The following is a 17,622-nucleotide window of genomic DNA, read 5'->3' on the forward strand; positions in this document are numbered from 1 at the left end:
AATCATGAAAAAGTGAACATTTCTACGCAAGAAAAATGTTAACTGGGGCAATACGGCTCAACATTGGGCCGCAAATTCCAAGATGCCTCAAAACGCACTTTTCCCACGTGCCAGACATGCAAAAAATTGCGCTGTCGTCAATTGGTTGAGGAAGAGTCTTTCACAAAGTAGTGTTCGAAATGAAAGGTTAACAATTTTGTCTATTAGGCTGCCCGCAATGTTCACAGTCGCGGGAGCGGCGCCGCCCTAGCCTGTGTGAACCATAGATGCGATATTCAGAGCCAGTGCTACGACCCCCCTTCACTTTTGGACGGTTGGCGAACGGACCCCTTCACTTGAGGAAAAGGAATTTAAGGCGAGAAAGTGCAGTGAGAGCGTGATTTTTACAGCAACAAAATTTCGCTGAAATAAACAGCTAATATTTCTGTTCAGAGGAAAAATCGTCTAGCAGTGAAGGGTGTCTGGTGATACCCCAGAACATGGTGGATCTAACGGTATACAACACATTCATTGTGCTTTTATCTCCGCCGAGAAATTGGCGCCTAAAATTAGGCATCATAAATTGAGTGTTTTCAGTTTTGAGCACATTACTTTGTTGAAAGACAAGAAATCAAGAAATAGATAGTATACAGAGATAGAGGAGGAATTTCTCTACAAAATACCAGAACTGTCATTTCACATTGACGACTAAAGAGAATAAATGGACCTGAAAATGAAGATTGAAATGACCAAATTTACAAGTTTTTTTGCTTCGTTTTCTACATATTCGAAACGAACAGATAAGTGCTATATACCAAAAGAATCCTCGCTTTACGCGCTATCAGAATGTATGTATATATAACATGTTAAGGAAATTTTTTGTTTCGATGAGATAGAGAGGAAGAGGAGGGGGGAGCAGGCGCAGTTATAGATTCTCCGACTCTTCAGTGATTAATCAACGGGAGGGGGAGCACGCTAACGATAGCGTGCTCCCCCTCTCTTTAGAAAAAATACGCATATTTCCTGGTCAGTCGGGTTATCATTCTATAGACTGAAGAATTCTAGAGCGAGTATGTACCCTTCACTCTACTGATAGTTTTCCAAATAAACAAGTTATTTAGAAAATCCTGTTTTCTCTGCTGCAAAAAAGCACCGATTTCTTTGAGCTTGGGACGTATTTTCTCAACCCAGTCAAGTATGTTCTGTATAGAGCAGAGAAAGTTAAGTGAATTATGTACCCCTCACTTTACTGTAAGGTTTTCAAAGAACTGAGTTATTTAAGAACAAACTTGCTTTCGAAGATGGTGATAGATACAGTGGGTTTCTGCAACTTAAAAACTCTTTTAGTCCGGTATTTTGGCAGATACTTGTAGCAAATTCCATCCTCTTTTACGCTATATTGTAATTAATCCACGCAGTTTGGTCTGGATTTTGTAGTATCTGAAATAGTAGTATATGTGCAAGCGCTGCTCGTGATGACTTATCACGCCGCACTTCTTTGGGAACTATATATAATATAATACATAACATATATTACGTATGTAAGTGTTCTTTTTCTTTCTAGTTCGTAATTGAAGTTGGTCCTTTGTATCGGTGTTGTTTAATCATCTTCATACTTTCTCATTAAGTACGATTCAGCAGAAAATGCATATTATGTTGTTGGTGTTGTTACTCTTCATCGAATTAATAATTTCTCCGCTGCCAAAAATGATTTTTTTTTGTCCTGGTAACTCTTGATTAATACGACTAATCTCCCTTTAATGCTATCTGCTGGTCGATGAGCCCTTTTCTTCTTAACAATGTTTTAGGACAACTATTCAACTAATTTAATTAGTTAAATGGTTTTTAGGTATTCTTTTGTTGATGAGTACTATGAAACAACCTTTCTGAGTTGTCCCCCTTTATTTATACAGACGAACAATTTTTCCTTAGAGAGACATCGACTTAGATATAAAAATTTGACATTTCTGCATTATGTTAAAGGCATCACTCCACGAATCTGAGATGGTGCAGATTTCAGGTGGGGTATTCTTATAAGGGATAGTAGATTATGGAGAGAAGAGTGATTCTGTCCATTTCTTCCTAATTGCCGTAAAAAACGGCCCGAAAGATGAGGCGCCGCACAATGCTGGCGCGCTCCAGTCGAATTCCCTGTAGAAAATAATGCGCCAAAACGCCTGAAGCCATATCTTCCGGGCCGTTTTTTACGGCAATTAGGAAGAAATGGACGGAATCACTCGCCTCTCGATAATCTACTATCCATTATAAGAATACTCCACCTGAAATCTGCATCATCTCAGATTCGTGGGGGGATGCCTTTAAATGACTCAGATAAATCCCCTGAAGCATGCCCACCATGTGGATGAAAGAATCCATTTCGTTCACTCAATTTATTTTATTTACATTCGGCTGCCAGCTCTATTATAAGGAAGCTCACATTGAATAGCACCACAACCTTTATTATCGAATACTATAAATTTCAGACTAGTATCGTTTTAAAGTAGTATTCTTCTTCGGTTTTTCTTCGTCCCACCACATGGTCAACCTCGAAAACCGTAATGACGAAGGAGAAGGATGCTGCTCCTGAAAGAAATACCGTAAAAAACCCGATAAAACAATTTCCGTTTTGTTCCTGCCCTTAGACGGAATCATAGAAAGTACCTAGTGCCTTCCCCGGAACTCGTCAGTAAGGAAAGAAGGCAGAATATCCGAAAAAAATAGGAAATGGAGAAAAACTGTAAAAGGTGTGTACCGAAATACGGTAAAGAAATATGGTGGAAAGAAATACAGATAAAAAAGAAATTTGTAAAAAAAAATAGAAATAGAGAAAGTTATTTTCGTAGTGTCGTAATTCTTTGCGTCAGTGAGATTTCACGTCTCATTCGGACATCGCCATCGCTACCCCCCTCCGGTTGACGGTTTCTTTAAAGCTCACATAAATATATGTTTCATTAACCCCCTTCACTTGCGGCTGCCCGATATATGCAAGACCCCCTTCACCTGGGAGGGGGCCGGCTCCTTATCGCGTCTATGGTGTGAACTCGGCGGCCAGTTTTAGTGGCTATTTATTCTTTCAATTTGTTTTTTTAGTGAAGAAGGGAATTGCAGGATAAAATGTAGTTGGGGGAGGGGGAAGAGGGAAACACTCAGTGGCCCCGTTATTTCTGGAAGTAAATAACTAAGTCAGTCGGGGCCCCGAGACCTAAGCATTAGTTTTAGGCTGCCCGCAGAGTTCAGAGCCGCGCGGGCGCGCGGTTTGATGGCTGTGCGGTTTTGACGGTTATTGACTATTCACAGCAGTGTGCTCAATAACCACCAAAACCGCAGAGCCGCCGAACCGCGCGTCGGCGCGGCCTTGAGGATCTATAGCTTGTATGCTAAAGTTACTAGGAGGAAAAGTAAGGTAGAGCGTCTAGAAATAAGGGCGAAACTGGGTGCCTCCCCCACTACAGTTTTCCTGAATTGCTTATCACCTAATAATTGTTGTACCAAAAAAGACCTTACTAAATAGGATGGTTTACAGCAATGTCGTTAAGATAGTGAATCTTCTTCTTGCCTAGTTTTCCTTTCTTCTATCAAACGTAATTCCTCAGAGTTTAATACCATCCACTTTTAGGCATGTAGAGTTAACTTATTCGTGTCTGAACTTACTCATGATTGCCAGAGGTCCCGCCCCTTGGACCATGAGATTCATCACAAATCCTTACCATAAGACAGACGAGGAGAAAACCCCAATAAGTTGTAATGCAGGAAAGAAAGGAGAGTATGATCTTCGAATTCAAAAGTAAGTAAGTGACGAAACTGCAACATCGATTTTCTGATCCTTATCTCGCAGCTAACTACTATTACGTCAGGTAAATACGTGGCTTCTAAAGTCTTTTCTTGTCCACTCTCTCCAGTTTCTTTCTCGTTCTATTTGTTCTTCCGTTTGCTTTCTTTAATTAATTTGCATTTTCGTATTTTTTTCTTGTCTTCTGCGTCATTTCTGTTTACTTGATTTGTTTCTCCATCCGATTTGTTTTTCAAAGGCGGAATCGTTTTAACATAGTCAGGTTAATTGCCAGTTTCACTTGATTTCCATAGTATCAGGTATATATCGGCGTAATACCCCAAAAACCTGCTTTTATTCTCGCTATTATTTTAGCCCCTGTAGCAAAAGAAGAAGGAATGACGCTGCCTTGTGCACTTTTCTATGCCATTTTTCCTATTATGTGGAAATATCACCGGAGCCGAAATCCCTCCTATATTTCGATTTGATTCTTTTTTTTTGAGTTGTTTCCTGCGAAAACATTGTCTCCCTTCGATACTTCTGTTGTTGTGCAACAGTTCACTCCCATATATTCCTTTCAAGGGAGCCGTAGTAGCTTCATAGCAACCGGAGTGATGGGAAGTGTAGGTAAAATTTGGAAAAGGAAAAGAGTAGTAATATTTTCGTATAGAAATGGCCTTGCCACTGCCCCTTGTCTTACTTCAGTTACAAACTAAAACGGTGATGTACATCCCGCTGGTCTTCAACCTGCGGTAGTTGTTCACTAATTCGTGTTATCAAGTAAGCAAACAAACTTTCCTGGTACTGCGTTGAGAAGACGACGAGGAGAGTTGGAAGCGGTTACGAAGTCAAAAAAAAAGCTAACTGCATTGGCTTCGAATACCGCTGCCACATTTCGATCACCCTCCTGTCGATGACCATCTGACCAATCGTAGATCGGCCATGACGAAAGCCCCCTCGCTCGTCGAGTGTTGTTCATTTCGATTCCACGTTCGATAGGCAGGTCCAGGATGGTTCGCTACAAGACCTTATACATAACAGGCAGCACTGAGATTCCTCGATAGCTTCTTCACCCCTGATGGATAACTTCAAAGTGGAGTTATAATGGCGAGTCTCCACCAATCCGCCTGTTCACGAACTCCACATGGAGAAAGAGATGTTAGCATTTCTGCGCTAATTCCGTGGACTTTACTTGACTTTCCATTCTTCATCTTTTGATTACAAACCAGAAGCTCCGACTCTGTTGGCGGGTTCACAATGACCGCGTATGTCGCTGGCTGGACGTGCTCGAGCTCAGGAGCTGATGGTGCTGCCCGGTTCAGCAAGGTGGTGAACTGATTCCTCCAAATTTATGGGGATGCTTCACCGACAGCAACTCCATTAGTGGTGTTGAGGACTGGAAAGCATCTTTTCAGTTTCCGCTATGCTGTCTTAGTAGAGTGTGGGCTTTTTTCGGGTTCTTTTCCTCAAATGCCTCTTCAAACTCCTCCGCTCTTAATGACCATCCACTTTCGCGATCTTGTTGCAGTTGACGACGCAGATTCTTTCGACGACTTACTACGATGACGATGACGGAGTCGACGACTAGGAGGTAGTTAGAGTCGGAAGCGACGTTCCAGTCAGCTTTAGATTTCCGAACGTCCGACTGAGGAATGCTCCTCGCTAGACCGTAGTCGAGCTGAGGTTTGAGAGTTCGCTTGTGCCGCTCCTCAGGCGTAAGAAGGGTGGCCCTTGCCACATAAGCTAATGGCAACGATGTTTCCCCTTGAAAGTGGAAGCAATGACGAGATCCATCCGTATAAGTAAGTCAACCAGACGGTAAACGTTATCCGACGTGCGTTTCACAGGATAGTGCCATTTACCTACACATTGTTGTTCAAGTCCCATTTTCGCAGTTGCGTCGATTCTGACAATGACCCTAATGCCCCTGATTGCGTTTGGTGAAAGCAGGGATACTAGACTGTTGCAGTCAGATTTGTACACCCGGCCCCAACATCTTTCCAGTCCTTGATCAAGAACAATACTCCTTATCTTCAATCACTGAAATAAGATTTAATGGATGCAGTAGGAAACTGATTTAGATTAAAGTGGGGATAAATAAAAACTGGACTAAACTTGGGGTGAGCCTCTATTCTAGTGGTAAACAAACAGAATACACAAGCATGTCCGATTCTTTTTATTCTCTCCTTTCAGTTGCATTCGCAGCTTTGGAGTCATAATGGCTCGATTTCAGCCGTTGATATTGTTGATCCCACCATATTTTGAGCAACTCACGTGTAACGAAACTTTACGGACCATCTAAATCCTGATGTTAAATTACACACGTAGAAGAGAAGACTAATTGAGGACTTGAACCAATAGACAGTTTTATGTGAGCCTACAACATCAAAAACGCACTTATTTAGGTGGTTGGAATCCAAAGTATTCAATTGCACAAATAAAACACTGGACATATATCCTGACAATGTTATGATATCACTTTTGGATACGATACTGACTGCTAGGAGTTTCCTGACGTTGATGTCGGGTAAGACTGTCAAAGTGCCTAACAATGCAGTTTGAGATTTTCTTCCGATTCCAGCGTAAATGCATACGTATGCGTACCAGGCCGCTGAATTGAGTAATAAATTTATTTGAATAATTTAGTTGAATATTAGAAGAAAACTGCAATTCCGAGGAAGAAAGTCTTGAAAGCGAGTCTAAAGACGCAAAAAAAATTGCGAATTTTACGAGTTGCAAATTCAATTAAATTCTAAGAACGGCACATAATTTTGTCATGCATCGACCTGACTTTCCTTCATATTTTATCCATTATTTGATTTCAATATTGGAGCAGTTCAGGATGTTCTGTAGAAATGTCAGCTCAGGATGTCTTGTAGAAAAGGTTTTCCCCCAGTTTGAAAGAGATGCTGAAGAAGAAGCTTAGCTTTCCTTTGAGAAAGTCCCACTATTCTTCTGCGCGCAATGTTTTCTTTGGCCCCAGTAATCTTCAAGTGTATTCATGTTGTGGTTTACCTGTTCATTATCATGCGGTACAAAAAGCAAGAACGGATACAGAAAAGTGAGACACACGAAAATGAAACAAACATTAAGTAGTAGTGTGGAACAGTGCTGGATTAACAAAAAAAAAACAAAGAGAATGGAAAAAACTGTTTGCGGGGAAAAAAGAACAAAGTAGATAGACAGCCTATGAAAATGTACAAAAATACAGGTTTAAAAAACGAAAAAAAAAGGCAAAACAATAATAACAAGCAAAGCAAGGGAATAAGACGAAGCAGCAGGACAGAGAAACAATGAAAAGGAAATAAATAGAAAAGAACGAATAGAACGCAGAAACAATAGAAGTAAAACATGGATGATGCAGAAGATGAGGAACGAAATGAAAATGCAAGTTTAATAGAGAAACAATGGAGTAACAAATAGAACAATAAGAAGAAAGGTGGAGAGGAAGAGGAAAGGATATTAGAACATATGTAATTACCCGAAGTAATCGTCGTTGATTGCGAGATAAGAGTCAAGAAGCTCATGTTCCAGTTCCGTCTCTTACTTTTAAATTTGAACATCACGCTCCCCTTTCTTCCTTGTTTTATTGTAGTTATTGTGGTTGTGTGTATTATTGTGGACTTATTGTGGTTTCCTCCTAGTTTCAATTGTGGAAAGAGTTCGTAAAACATAGTACAGGGTTCATTTTCTAGTTTTCTCTGAATCTATTTTTCTGAAACAATGGAGGAACTAGTTGCACGCTGTATCACTTTGAATCTCGTGGCAGATTAGCATAGATACAACGGCTGGGCTCCCCCAGCCGTCTTTAAGTTAAAATACGAGCAATTAACTTAACACATCAACGACAATCTCCGACGATGCCGTCGGACACTTTCTTGTCGTTTGGAACAATGTCTGGCGTTGTTTGTGACAAAATCATAAGAATACTTTATGGGAAGTTATCAGATGTTTAATGGCTTTCTTCTCGTTTTTTCCTGCACACTGTCCAACAATGTGGTCGTACATTCGGCGCGCAAAAAAAAAAAAACGCAAAAAACCGCTTGGTCGTCAATGACATAATACCTGCTAAAATATATATATATATATATATATATATCAGATTCCCTTCTATTACATATATACTGGGTTACCAGTGCCTGTAGCGGTTTCATACTGTGAGATCTATGCGGTAGAATTTTACGACAGTGCCCTTCCACACACACTAAATGGAGGAAAAAACAAAGGTTTCAAGGAATAATAACCGCTGCATTAGTGTCCACATCTTTTTTTGGAGTAAAGTAGTCCTTTAAGAAAAGATCTTATGAATGAAATTAAGTTTCAAAAAGAATCCGAGCTCATTCATCCTCTCTCATTTATGTGCTTCGGATGCAGGTTCGTAACCCACGGAAAATTTGATTTTTCTGATACTAGCTATAATTAAAAACACAATGCTCGTTTTATATAGTCTTCTCCTGAATCTGGGGCGGGTGTAGTGCAGCGGTTAGAGATTCCGCTTCCTGCACGATCGATCGGAGGTTCGAATCCGCCCTAGTGCTAACCAAGCCTTTCATCCCTCTGGAGTCGACAAATTGGTACCAGACCTGTCTGGGGAGATAAAAACACCGACTTGACACATCGGCTAGCCACCGCAAGTCATTGTATAGGCCAGTTACATGTTCATAAACCTCAAACGATTCTGAATTGAAGTGAACGTGGTGGCGCATCGAAAACCGATTGATTAACACCGGACACTTTACATACTTCATAGAATGAAAAAGCTACACAGATCCCATTGTCCTTTCTCTTGCCATTTTTTTAAGATATTTTAAGGAATTTAGACAATTATGATTTAATATCCATTGTTATTACCATCACTTATTCCTTCGTCACGCATCACGATAGAACTCTTGTAAAATTTGCTCCAATTATACACGTACCTTTCACTACTCATTTCTGCAATGACTCATATTTTAAAACTTATTTCTTCGTAGTTGTCATTCAGCATGAAATGGGACGCAGTGGTGTTGTCGATACGGGCGGATCAAGAAGTGGATGAAGCACGGAAATGTGATCAGTTTGATAAGTCCAATCCTTTTGCGTGTTAAAGAAATCTAATAACTACTGTTCAGTGATGAATTTTCTTCGAGAGTGTGGTTTGTTCACAACGGACTCTTTGCTTGTCGTTTCGGATCCATGCGATGACGTTGGTTCTGCTGGAAGTGCTCTGAATGCACTTCTAACTACAGTGCGTAAGAGAGCATTTTATCGGTATGACTGCACGTGGTGGAAATCTTCTTCTTCAAGAGGTGGATGAAGGGACAGCTGTATGCATGCTCGGGGACGATGCACTGAGATGGAGTAATTGAATAGTGTAGACAAATATGTAGTTCTACTTAACAAGATGACCTTTAACTTGATGTACTGATATCGTCGTTTCCTCGTGTAAGCGGTGGACTTCTGCCGCTTACTCTGTTCAGGATTCACCGCCAAAAGAACTAACTAATTGTCCGATCGAGCTCTTGCGTGACTGAACCATTTTACTAGTGGGAATAGGATTTCTTCTAATAATTGGAGCGTTTAAAATTCCTACCGTTGACATTCAAGTTAATATTTTTAATTCACAATTTTTGAGAAAACATCAGACATGTTTATGAAATGTATTTTGATCGAGTCTGTCTAAAGTTTCTCGTGCCTAATAGATCCGCTTTCCTTGCTTAGTCCTACAAAAAATCAAAAAAAGAGGTGAACACACTCTTACATAAACCTCGACAAGTCCCATCCTTTGTTCTACACATTTTATCGCTTCTAAGTGCAGCATTTTAAATATCTTTTATTTTTCTTCTTTTTTTTCTGTTAGGCCTAAGCGATCGTCTTTTTAAGGCCGAACACCTTTGCGCAAATCGCGGACTTCCTGTACTAAATGAGTGCTTACTGGAATCTTCTGTGATACTTATTTTATTGCTGGTAAGCATCATTCAGTACTTTTCAAAAATGTACAAATGATGCTCCATCAAGGTAAATGTTTCTACTTACGTATTTTGCAGGGAGCTTCCAGCAAATCTCTTCCTTTGGGTCCTGCTTTCTTAGTTACGGATGATCGCGTAGTCGAGACCCCATGGATCGCTATGGAGTGTCCAATAGTGAATGCCATTAGAAATGTCAATAATTTAGCAAGAAGCTACAACAAAGGCGTTTGGATCTGTGGTTGGAGAATTCCTTTTCAGGATGTCACTGTTTACCACCTCCTTTTATATTCAGGAACTGATGCGTCATGGAAAATCGGCAATCACGTCAAGTTCTCTTTCTTAGATTCCGAAATAGCTGCGTTTTGTTTTGAAGGACGAGCAGACGATTGCCTTTCTCATGGGGTCTATGAACTCAGTAACAAGGTTTGAATATTGCTTTCTCTCGTTATTTATAAAATTTGGGGAGTGAAAAGGCTGATCGTTTTTATTCAGCAGCAAACCGAAAAAACACCGGCCAACTTTTACCATTTTACTTCACTCATAAAAGTATGAACAGCGACCATTTACGTGTTACTTTTCTCTCTATGTTAGAACAATAACGCCTCTTTTTGTCAATATATTTCAATGTTTCCCGTGGAGCTTTGCATGACATAGTAATGGAATATATGTTGCATAGTTACCAATTTGTGTGAAGAATGCTATTTGTAGAATATGGTGAAGTCCATACACTACCGTTCTGATGCACAGAACTCCAATCCAAAGGTGGTCCTCGCTTTGGTCTACCTGCCTCCACGACTTTCAACTCGATTTCTATCTCTTTACTCTGTTTATCCAATTTCGCGATCCACTTATTATGGAATTGACAGCGGAGCACTCGGCCTAAAGGTACTAGCTTTGAAGACAAACCAGAGTACTCTTTAACTCTCTGACGACATGAACAAAACAGCACGGCTCACCGGTGAGCCGCGCGTTTTTGATGTAATGATACGGAAGGAGGGGAGAAAATTGTGTCCGTTCATCTTTTTTCTCAGTTTTTCTAAAAGAAACATTTTCAAAATGTCAAGGTCCTAGTTTTATTATTTTGTTTGGACAGCTTCGAGGACATTAATATAAGCAAACGCTTAGAATCCTTTTTAGCTATCGCTATTTTTCGATTTGATACTGGCGACATGCTTAGCAGAGACGGATTTCGTGTCCAAAAACGTTTTTGAGAAGTCCGACAAAAATGTGGACATTTTGAAGCACTCGCGAAGAGAAATATGGAAGCGATTTCATGGAACAAAATGTCGCGCATGTGAGTTTGCATGTTTCCTTTTCTTGATTTATCTTAAAAGTGCGACAAAGGCTTCATCAAACTGTCTCTCTGGAGAAATACTGGAACTGGTAATGTTTATGTAGCATTTTTCTGGTAGTTCTGGAAAGGCAACTTTGTAACTTCCTAAACAACTCATCTAGAAAATTTTGAAACTTTGAAATCGTGGTTGAATACTAGTATTATTTATTCTCTTCATCAACAAAATGCTTTTTTTTCAACACTGAAACTCTTAGTTTCTATGCCGTCTTTTAAAATACTCACAAAGACGACAAGTGCACGACATTGATCAATCCCTATTGGGATGCGCTCACGTGTTCGACTTTGAGGTTAATCGTTTGAGGTTTATGAACGCGTTTGGATCTTTACAATGGCTTGTGGGGACTCGGGTCGATGAATCAAGTCAGTGTTTTTGTTCTCCCAGACGAATCTTATACCAATTCATCAACCCCGAATGAAAGGCTTGGTTGGCCCTAGGGCGTATTGGAACTCAAGATTGACCGTGCAGCCACAGCGGAACCTCTAACCGACTACGCTGCACCCGCTCTAGAATCCTTGTGATGGTATCTCAAGGAAAGGAGCAACACTTTTCCTCTAGTAGGGAACCAGGCTGTTTCAAGCGAAACTCCAGCTGTTCGCAATATCTTCTTCTAAGCAATTCCATAGAAATGAAGAATTTTCAGACTGCCTTCCGCTAAATGAGTACAAATACCTAGGATCTGTAGAAAACCTCAGTTCGAACCAACCTATCTCGATGGCCATGTGAGTTCATGATTACTACGTTTTGCTAGGAATGGAAGGGAATACTTTCAGTACTTTGCTCTACTTTTTTTCAGAAAAAAAGTGTTTAGAACAAAGTTGGGAGTTTTTTTTTCAGGAAATGCCTTCGAGATAATATGCTTAAACGTGTTAGAGAAATAGCCCTAGAAGCTCGGCAGCATTATTCAACAGCTGTTCTAAAGACATTGATGGCATCCAATAAATGTTGCAGCGATAAAGCCGATGTCTTAGCATACCTGGAGTCAGGTTAACATTCTCCTGTCTACGAGGCTGCCAGTTCACTGCAATTAGCCAGAAATTCCAGTATGCATGGAGAGCACTCGTCAACGGGCACACGTCCTCATGCTGACGGCCGAATTTCTTGCGCTAAATGCGCATGGAAGAGGAGGGCTGCGGAGTGGTCCTGCAGCGAATCCATCTTTTTCTGTTATTTTTGAATCTATAAAAAAGGTCATTCTGTTTTGATGTATCCTATGAGTTCCTTGTCAGCGGAACCTTCCTTCATATCAAATTGCTTAGGATCCCGAGAATCGAACACACGTACACGCACTGTACAGCTTAATTAGAGAGAAGTGGATGCGCACCGAAACTGACATGATAAGAGCGGGTAAGTTGTAGGAGTCGTACTTTTGTAAGTCGGCAAAAATAGCAGGGGAAGTCCTTGTACTACGTTTCTGTGAAAAGAACAACTCTAACGTCCAAGAAGTAATATAGTACGAAATACGCAGATGATTATTATCGGCTTGAACACGGATATATTCCTGAAACAAAAATTCGCTTGCTGCAACCCTGGAAATTTTGACAACGAAATCGCTAACTGATTATAGACGCCGGACGTGTTTAACCTCGTGCCCGTGACAGGCGTTCTGCAACGGACACTTTTTTCGCGGGTCGTAGAGTGAGGAGCTGCACGGGAAGGAGGTCGTAAGGAAGTGTACGGTGGGGGGCAGTGAATGGAGGATAAAGTTTCTGGCGTTAATCAATCCGCTTGGGATGCGCCCCCACGTTCACTTCAATTCAGAATCGTTTGAGGTTTACGAACGTGTATCTGGCCTATACAATGACTATGCGGTGGCTAGCCGTGTGTCAAGTCAGTGTTTTTATCCTCCCAGACAAGTCTGGTACCAATTTATCGACCCCGGAGGGATGAAAGGCTTGGTGAGCACTAGGGTGGATTCGAACCTCCGATCGATCGTGCAGGAAGCGGAACCTCTAACCGCTACACCACACCCGCCCGAATGAAGGATACCACGATAAAAGTGTGTGAAGTGTGTGCCGTTGATCAATCCGCTCGGGACGCGCCCCCTATGTTCACTTAAATTCAGAATCGTTTGAGGTTCACGAACGTGTAACTGGCCTTTACAATGACATGCCAGCCGATCTCTGAAGTTAGTGTTTTTATCCTCCCAGACAAGTCTGGAGCCAATTTATCGGATCCGGAGGGATAAAAGGCTTGGTTGGCACTAGGGCGGTTCAAACCATCGATTGATCGTGCAGGTAGCGGAACCTCTAGCTAGCATGATAACCAGGACAAAATATTACTCAATATTAAATATAACAATTACATAATTTTCAAGTGGAGTCATCAACATTTCGTTTTGACAATGCACAATGTGTTGACAAATATTGGCATTGAACACAAATATTGGTGGTGAAATATTATCATTTTTATTCTATTTTAGTTTCATTCTAGAATCTGGGAATTATCTATAAGTGCCGATTAAAGCACATAATTTGACAAGAAGGAGGAGAGTAAGGTGCAAGGGTCGAATTACAGAGGGACGACGAAAAAAACGAAAAAAATCTTCTTTTGGAAATGTGATGATAGGGCGACGCTGGTTCGTACTTTCTGAATCAAGATTTTGTAAAAGAGTTGCAAACTTGAAACCACTTCTAGAAGATTTAGAATTCAATAGGTTAGCTTCAGAAGTTTAAAAGTGGATTTGATGGAATTTAATTACCAAAAAAGGCTCATACTCTTTGCACATTGTTAATTTTGGGAGACAGCAAGTAACATTGCGATAAGAAGACCAAGAGAAATGCTTCGGATGTTGTTTTGTAGAGCAAGGATTGCCTTACAAAATAGTCATACTACTGTTTTTGTGACCCCCTAGTTTTTTTGCTATTTAGATAGGAAAAATCTAAATTTTCACTTTTTTTTTCCCCAAATTTTGAGAGAATCAAACGGCCTGAAAAGAAGGAATCCCGCGTGCGGGATTTTCTTAATCATTCTTTACAAATGGGTGATTTTATAAAACGCCGCCCTGCTTTTCTGATATGGGGAATTTCCCTAAATCCCGATTTTCGCTCGCGTGCCGAAACGTGTATGATCTTGAAGAAAGTCTCGTAACTCAGAACAACTTAATGCTATGCAGAATTCCCTTGAAAATGTTATAGCCCTGGACTTTCTATACTAGATCTCTTAATTCGACTTCCAGGCCTCGCCGTTTTTTTTTCAAGTTTTTTGATTGGAAAAAGGAGAGAAAAGGGCTATTTTTTCCATCATTGCCCCATTTAAATTTCAAAAACCTAGGAGCCGGGAAAAAACAGTGCTATGCTTTCTTAGGGCAGAGCTCCTTCTCTGAAAAACCACATAAAATTTTTCTTTTGGTCCTTTTATTATTTTATCTAAGTTATTTGAAATCTTCCAGACCTAACAAAGTGCACGGAATCTAACTTTTCCTCGGTGAATTCCGTTAGATCCATTTTAAAACTGCTGAAAACTACGTGTAAATTAATTCTTCATCTTCTAGAAGTTGTTTCAAGGTTCTAATTCTTTTTCAAAATTTTTACTCAGCTGTGTGTCAAATTTACATATTTCTATTTCACATTGTCCAAACAAAATGTTGATTTTTTAATAGTTTTTTTTAATTCTTCTCCTGTGATGCGACCTACATATGCAATTGACTCTTTCCTTTTCTTCATCGTATTATTTGGTTTATTATGTATTTAAAAATATTTCATATATTTTGGAATAAAAATGCAAATATTTCAATATCAATATTTCAACAACCTTCCAGCAAATTTGCTCCTTCTACTACTTGGTGTTTCTTTGCTTCTGTCAGCTACCGAACTTCACATTTGTGTTTTGCCCATCGGCTACCTTTCAATTTTAGTTTTTCACACACAAGATTTCCAATCTGTTGAACTGGCAGCAACTGGCAGTTGGAGAAGACGAAGAAAAAGAAGTGGAGGAGGAAGGGAAGGAGGGGGTGGGGAGTGCTCTGCGAGCAGGTCGTGTCCAATCACCACACTCGACCCGCTCACGCAGTCGAAATCGCATCACTTTCACCAAGTTGGACAAAGACGTAATTCCGTCATTAAAACATTCTGCCACAACTGTGACATTAACTTTAAGTCCAATGCTCAAGGTATTTCGCTTTTTAGTTTCTGCTACCGCTGTATTTTTACGTACGGCTCATGAAATTGACTATCTCTGCAAATAGTTAAGGGTGCGGTTTAATTCACGAGTTTGCTCAATTCCTCCAATTAATCAACCGAAAAAGACGTATAAAACAACCCTCTGTGGCCCCAAGCAAAGCAAGTTATTACGCGATAGAAAGCAGGCAACTTCGTCGTCGTCCAAGTCAGCAATCCACCTAATATAATCGAAATCAGTAGCAGAAGCTATTCCATCCGTGTGTCGCAAGACATGTTACATGGATTGCTTTCGCTCTCTTCCCGTAATAATTTGCATCGTTAAGTAGACGGAACCACACAAACCTCTCTAGATTAGGCGGAAGAACTGAGCATGATCACGCTCATACTAGAGAACTACACTTTTCCCACCACCCACTTTTACAGAGATCCCAAAATCGTCAATTTTGCGACTCTTTGAAGCTGATGTTCTCTCGTACCTTGAAACCCTCCCTAAGCATAGAACCACTACAGAGAAACGACAATCGAATACACAAAAGTGACCCGCGATAGATTCGGATCCTTATCGTTTTCCGCTACCCTAACGCATAAAATATGTTACGTCTTGAATACGGTGAATTATATCAGCTTTTTTGTTGTTACATAGAGTTCAATATTGTTGAATAGAACGAGGAAAGTGTTTCGAATTTTTATGTGGTTCTTTGTGTCGAATCAGTTCTTCTTCGATCATTTCCTGACCCGTTAAAATCCACTACATTGGCTCATCCTACAAATAATGCGGTAAAAGAAAGCTCTATTCGAGGTTTAAAATATACTCTTCTTCATTCCGCACAATCCTCTATTTTTCTAAATTCGCTTATTCTCACTATATTGACAACAACTCGATTGTGTCGACCTCGTAATCGTTAAACATTGCCACTTCCAGCTCGCCATCTTGAAGGGGCTGCACAAATTTACATCCAGCTGAATGTACAGGAAATTTGCCAGAAGGTACTGAGTAAAAAAATACGTTGTTCATCACCATACTTTTCAGAAACTTTGTGTAATCAAGAAAAATATTATGAGATGAATGCTAAACATCGGGAAAAATGCATGCGTATTCACAACAAAGGAGTATCTGAACAGAGTAGGGTATGGTGATTTCCCACATTTCAAAACCATACAAAAAAAGAATATAGAATAGGATTATACATAGATAAAAACTGAATATATTCCTGAAAGGTACATGAAATGCCCTTTCATTTATTATGTTTGAAAAATTGCTGCTATCGGTCCATACTTTTTTGCGGAAAATGGTGCAACTGTACCTGTGACTAGTGACCACTGAACCATGTGACATTTTTCTTCGGGAACACTTAAATAAAAACGTTTTCAAGCATCGCTTTCAATCCATTGAGGATTTGAAGGGCATCATCGCGCAGGAAATCGACGCCATAGCACCTGAGCAATTTCAGAAAGTGATGAAGAACTTACCGGGAACGTCTTCAGCAATGTATTGACTACGACGGTCGCTTCAATATTCAATAAAAATGGCATTTTATGTGTTTTTCAGAAACGCATCCGGTTTCTTCTTGCATCTAGATTCTTTTCATTTTTCATAGCCCTTTAAAATGTGGGAGATCATTACGCCACACCCTAATTAAAATTCGCTACTTCCAGCAATGTTTCTCGAGCTTCGAAAGTTATAATTGTGGTTTCCCCATTCTAGCTGTGAAATTACATTACTACAACAGTTCATCACTTCGTAAATTCCTTATGATGATTGATTTATTATTACTATTTGCCCTTTAGAGAACTCCAAAGTAGCTATCCCTCTGTTAATGTAGTTTAAGCACGCTGTGGGAGAGCTCCTCTTGAATCTCTATCTTTGGTTTTTTAGTATATGCCTGCCCCAAACTCACGAAGCAACAAAACGGCATCTAAGAATGTTACTGTGCAAGCAGCTGCTAGGGCAAGTTTTCACATTTGTTGTTTCTGACTTTTCTATCCGCACAGTTTCTATCCTCTTTCACTCGCTCTCTCCTTCCCCTTCTCCACCCTTCCTGTTTTTTTTTTCTCTCTCTCTCTGATTCCAAACCAACATTAGCAAAATTCACAAAACAAGGTTAATTGAAGACACTGTTTGCAGATTGACCTCTTTGGTGGATGGTTGGACACACCTCCTATAACGCTGCATGCCAAACCATCAGCTGTTGTGAACATGGCTATTACTATTGATGGGAAGGTGAGAAGTTTACAACGACATTTCGACAACTCTTGAAAACCTGGTTCTAGGTATGCATAGACATAGAGATCTGTTTAACAACTGACTTTTCTTTAATTTACCTTTTTTTCTTGAGCCTCTGACTTATCCCCCGACTTACAATATCGCTCGTGCCGGTCGCTATCATTTTATTACCGGTTATAACTGGCTGCGCAGTTGGAGGCATCCGTTCAACCAAAGCCGTTTTGCACCC

At 40.2% G+C, this 17,622-nt stretch overlaps 2 protein-coding genes across 4 annotated transcripts in view; one reads left to right on the forward strand and one right to left on the reverse strand.

The window, feature by feature from the left end:
• Positions 1-5,159: 5,159 nt before the first annotated feature.
• On the reverse strand, positions 5,160-6,046 carry RB195_017776 (uncharacterized protein; the record flags this gene model as incomplete). Of its 2 annotated transcripts, XM_064184916.1 has the most annotated exons (3): positions 5,160-5,512; positions 5,611-5,779; positions 6,023-6,046. In XM_064184916.1, the coding sequence occupies 3 exons, from the start codon at positions 6,044-6,046 to the stop codon at positions 5,160-5,162; spliced, it is 546 nt and encodes a 181-aa protein (XP_064040797.1). The 2 variants fall into 2 exon arrangements, with proteins under 2 accessions (XP_064040797.1, XP_064040798.1); XM_064184917.1 differs by lacking the exon at positions 6,023-6,046 and having other exon boundaries at positions 5,611-5,635.
• Positions 6,047-8,733: 2,687 nt separating this feature from the next.
• The window catches only part of RB195_017777 (uncharacterized protein), a gene marked incomplete at both ends in the record, with an annotated part of 30,771 nt that continues 21,882 nt past the window's right edge, over positions 8,734-17,622 (forward strand). For both annotated transcript variants that reach the window (XM_064184920.1, XM_064184918.1), the window contains 14 exons: positions 8,734-8,797; positions 8,860-8,975; positions 9,611-9,694; positions 9,775-9,934; positions 9,989-10,119; positions 10,405-10,581; positions 10,834-10,990; positions 11,692-11,770; positions 11,886-12,034; positions 12,093-12,238; positions 12,308-12,395; positions 16,092-16,156; positions 17,046-17,117; positions 17,295-17,390. In XM_064184920.1, the coding sequence (XP_064040799.1) occupies positions 8,734-8,797; positions 8,860-8,975; positions 9,611-9,694; positions 9,775-9,934; positions 9,989-10,119; positions 10,405-10,581; positions 10,834-10,990; positions 11,692-11,770; positions 11,886-12,034; positions 12,093-12,238; positions 12,308-12,395; positions 16,092-16,156; positions 17,046-17,117; positions 17,295-17,390 (1,584 nt within the window). The remainder of the gene's footprint in view (positions 8,798-8,859; positions 8,976-9,610; positions 9,695-9,774; positions 9,935-9,988; positions 10,120-10,404; positions 10,582-10,833; positions 10,991-11,691; positions 11,771-11,885; positions 12,035-12,092; positions 12,239-12,307; positions 12,396-16,091; positions 16,157-17,045; positions 17,118-17,294; positions 17,391-17,622) is intronic.

This window comes from Necator americanus, chromosome II (genome assembly GCF_031761385.1).
Source record: "Necator americanus strain Aroian chromosome II, whole genome shotgun sequence".
In the NCBI taxonomy this organism is placed as follows: domain Eukaryota; kingdom Metazoa; phylum Nematoda; class Chromadorea; order Rhabditida; family Ancylostomatidae; genus Necator; species Necator americanus.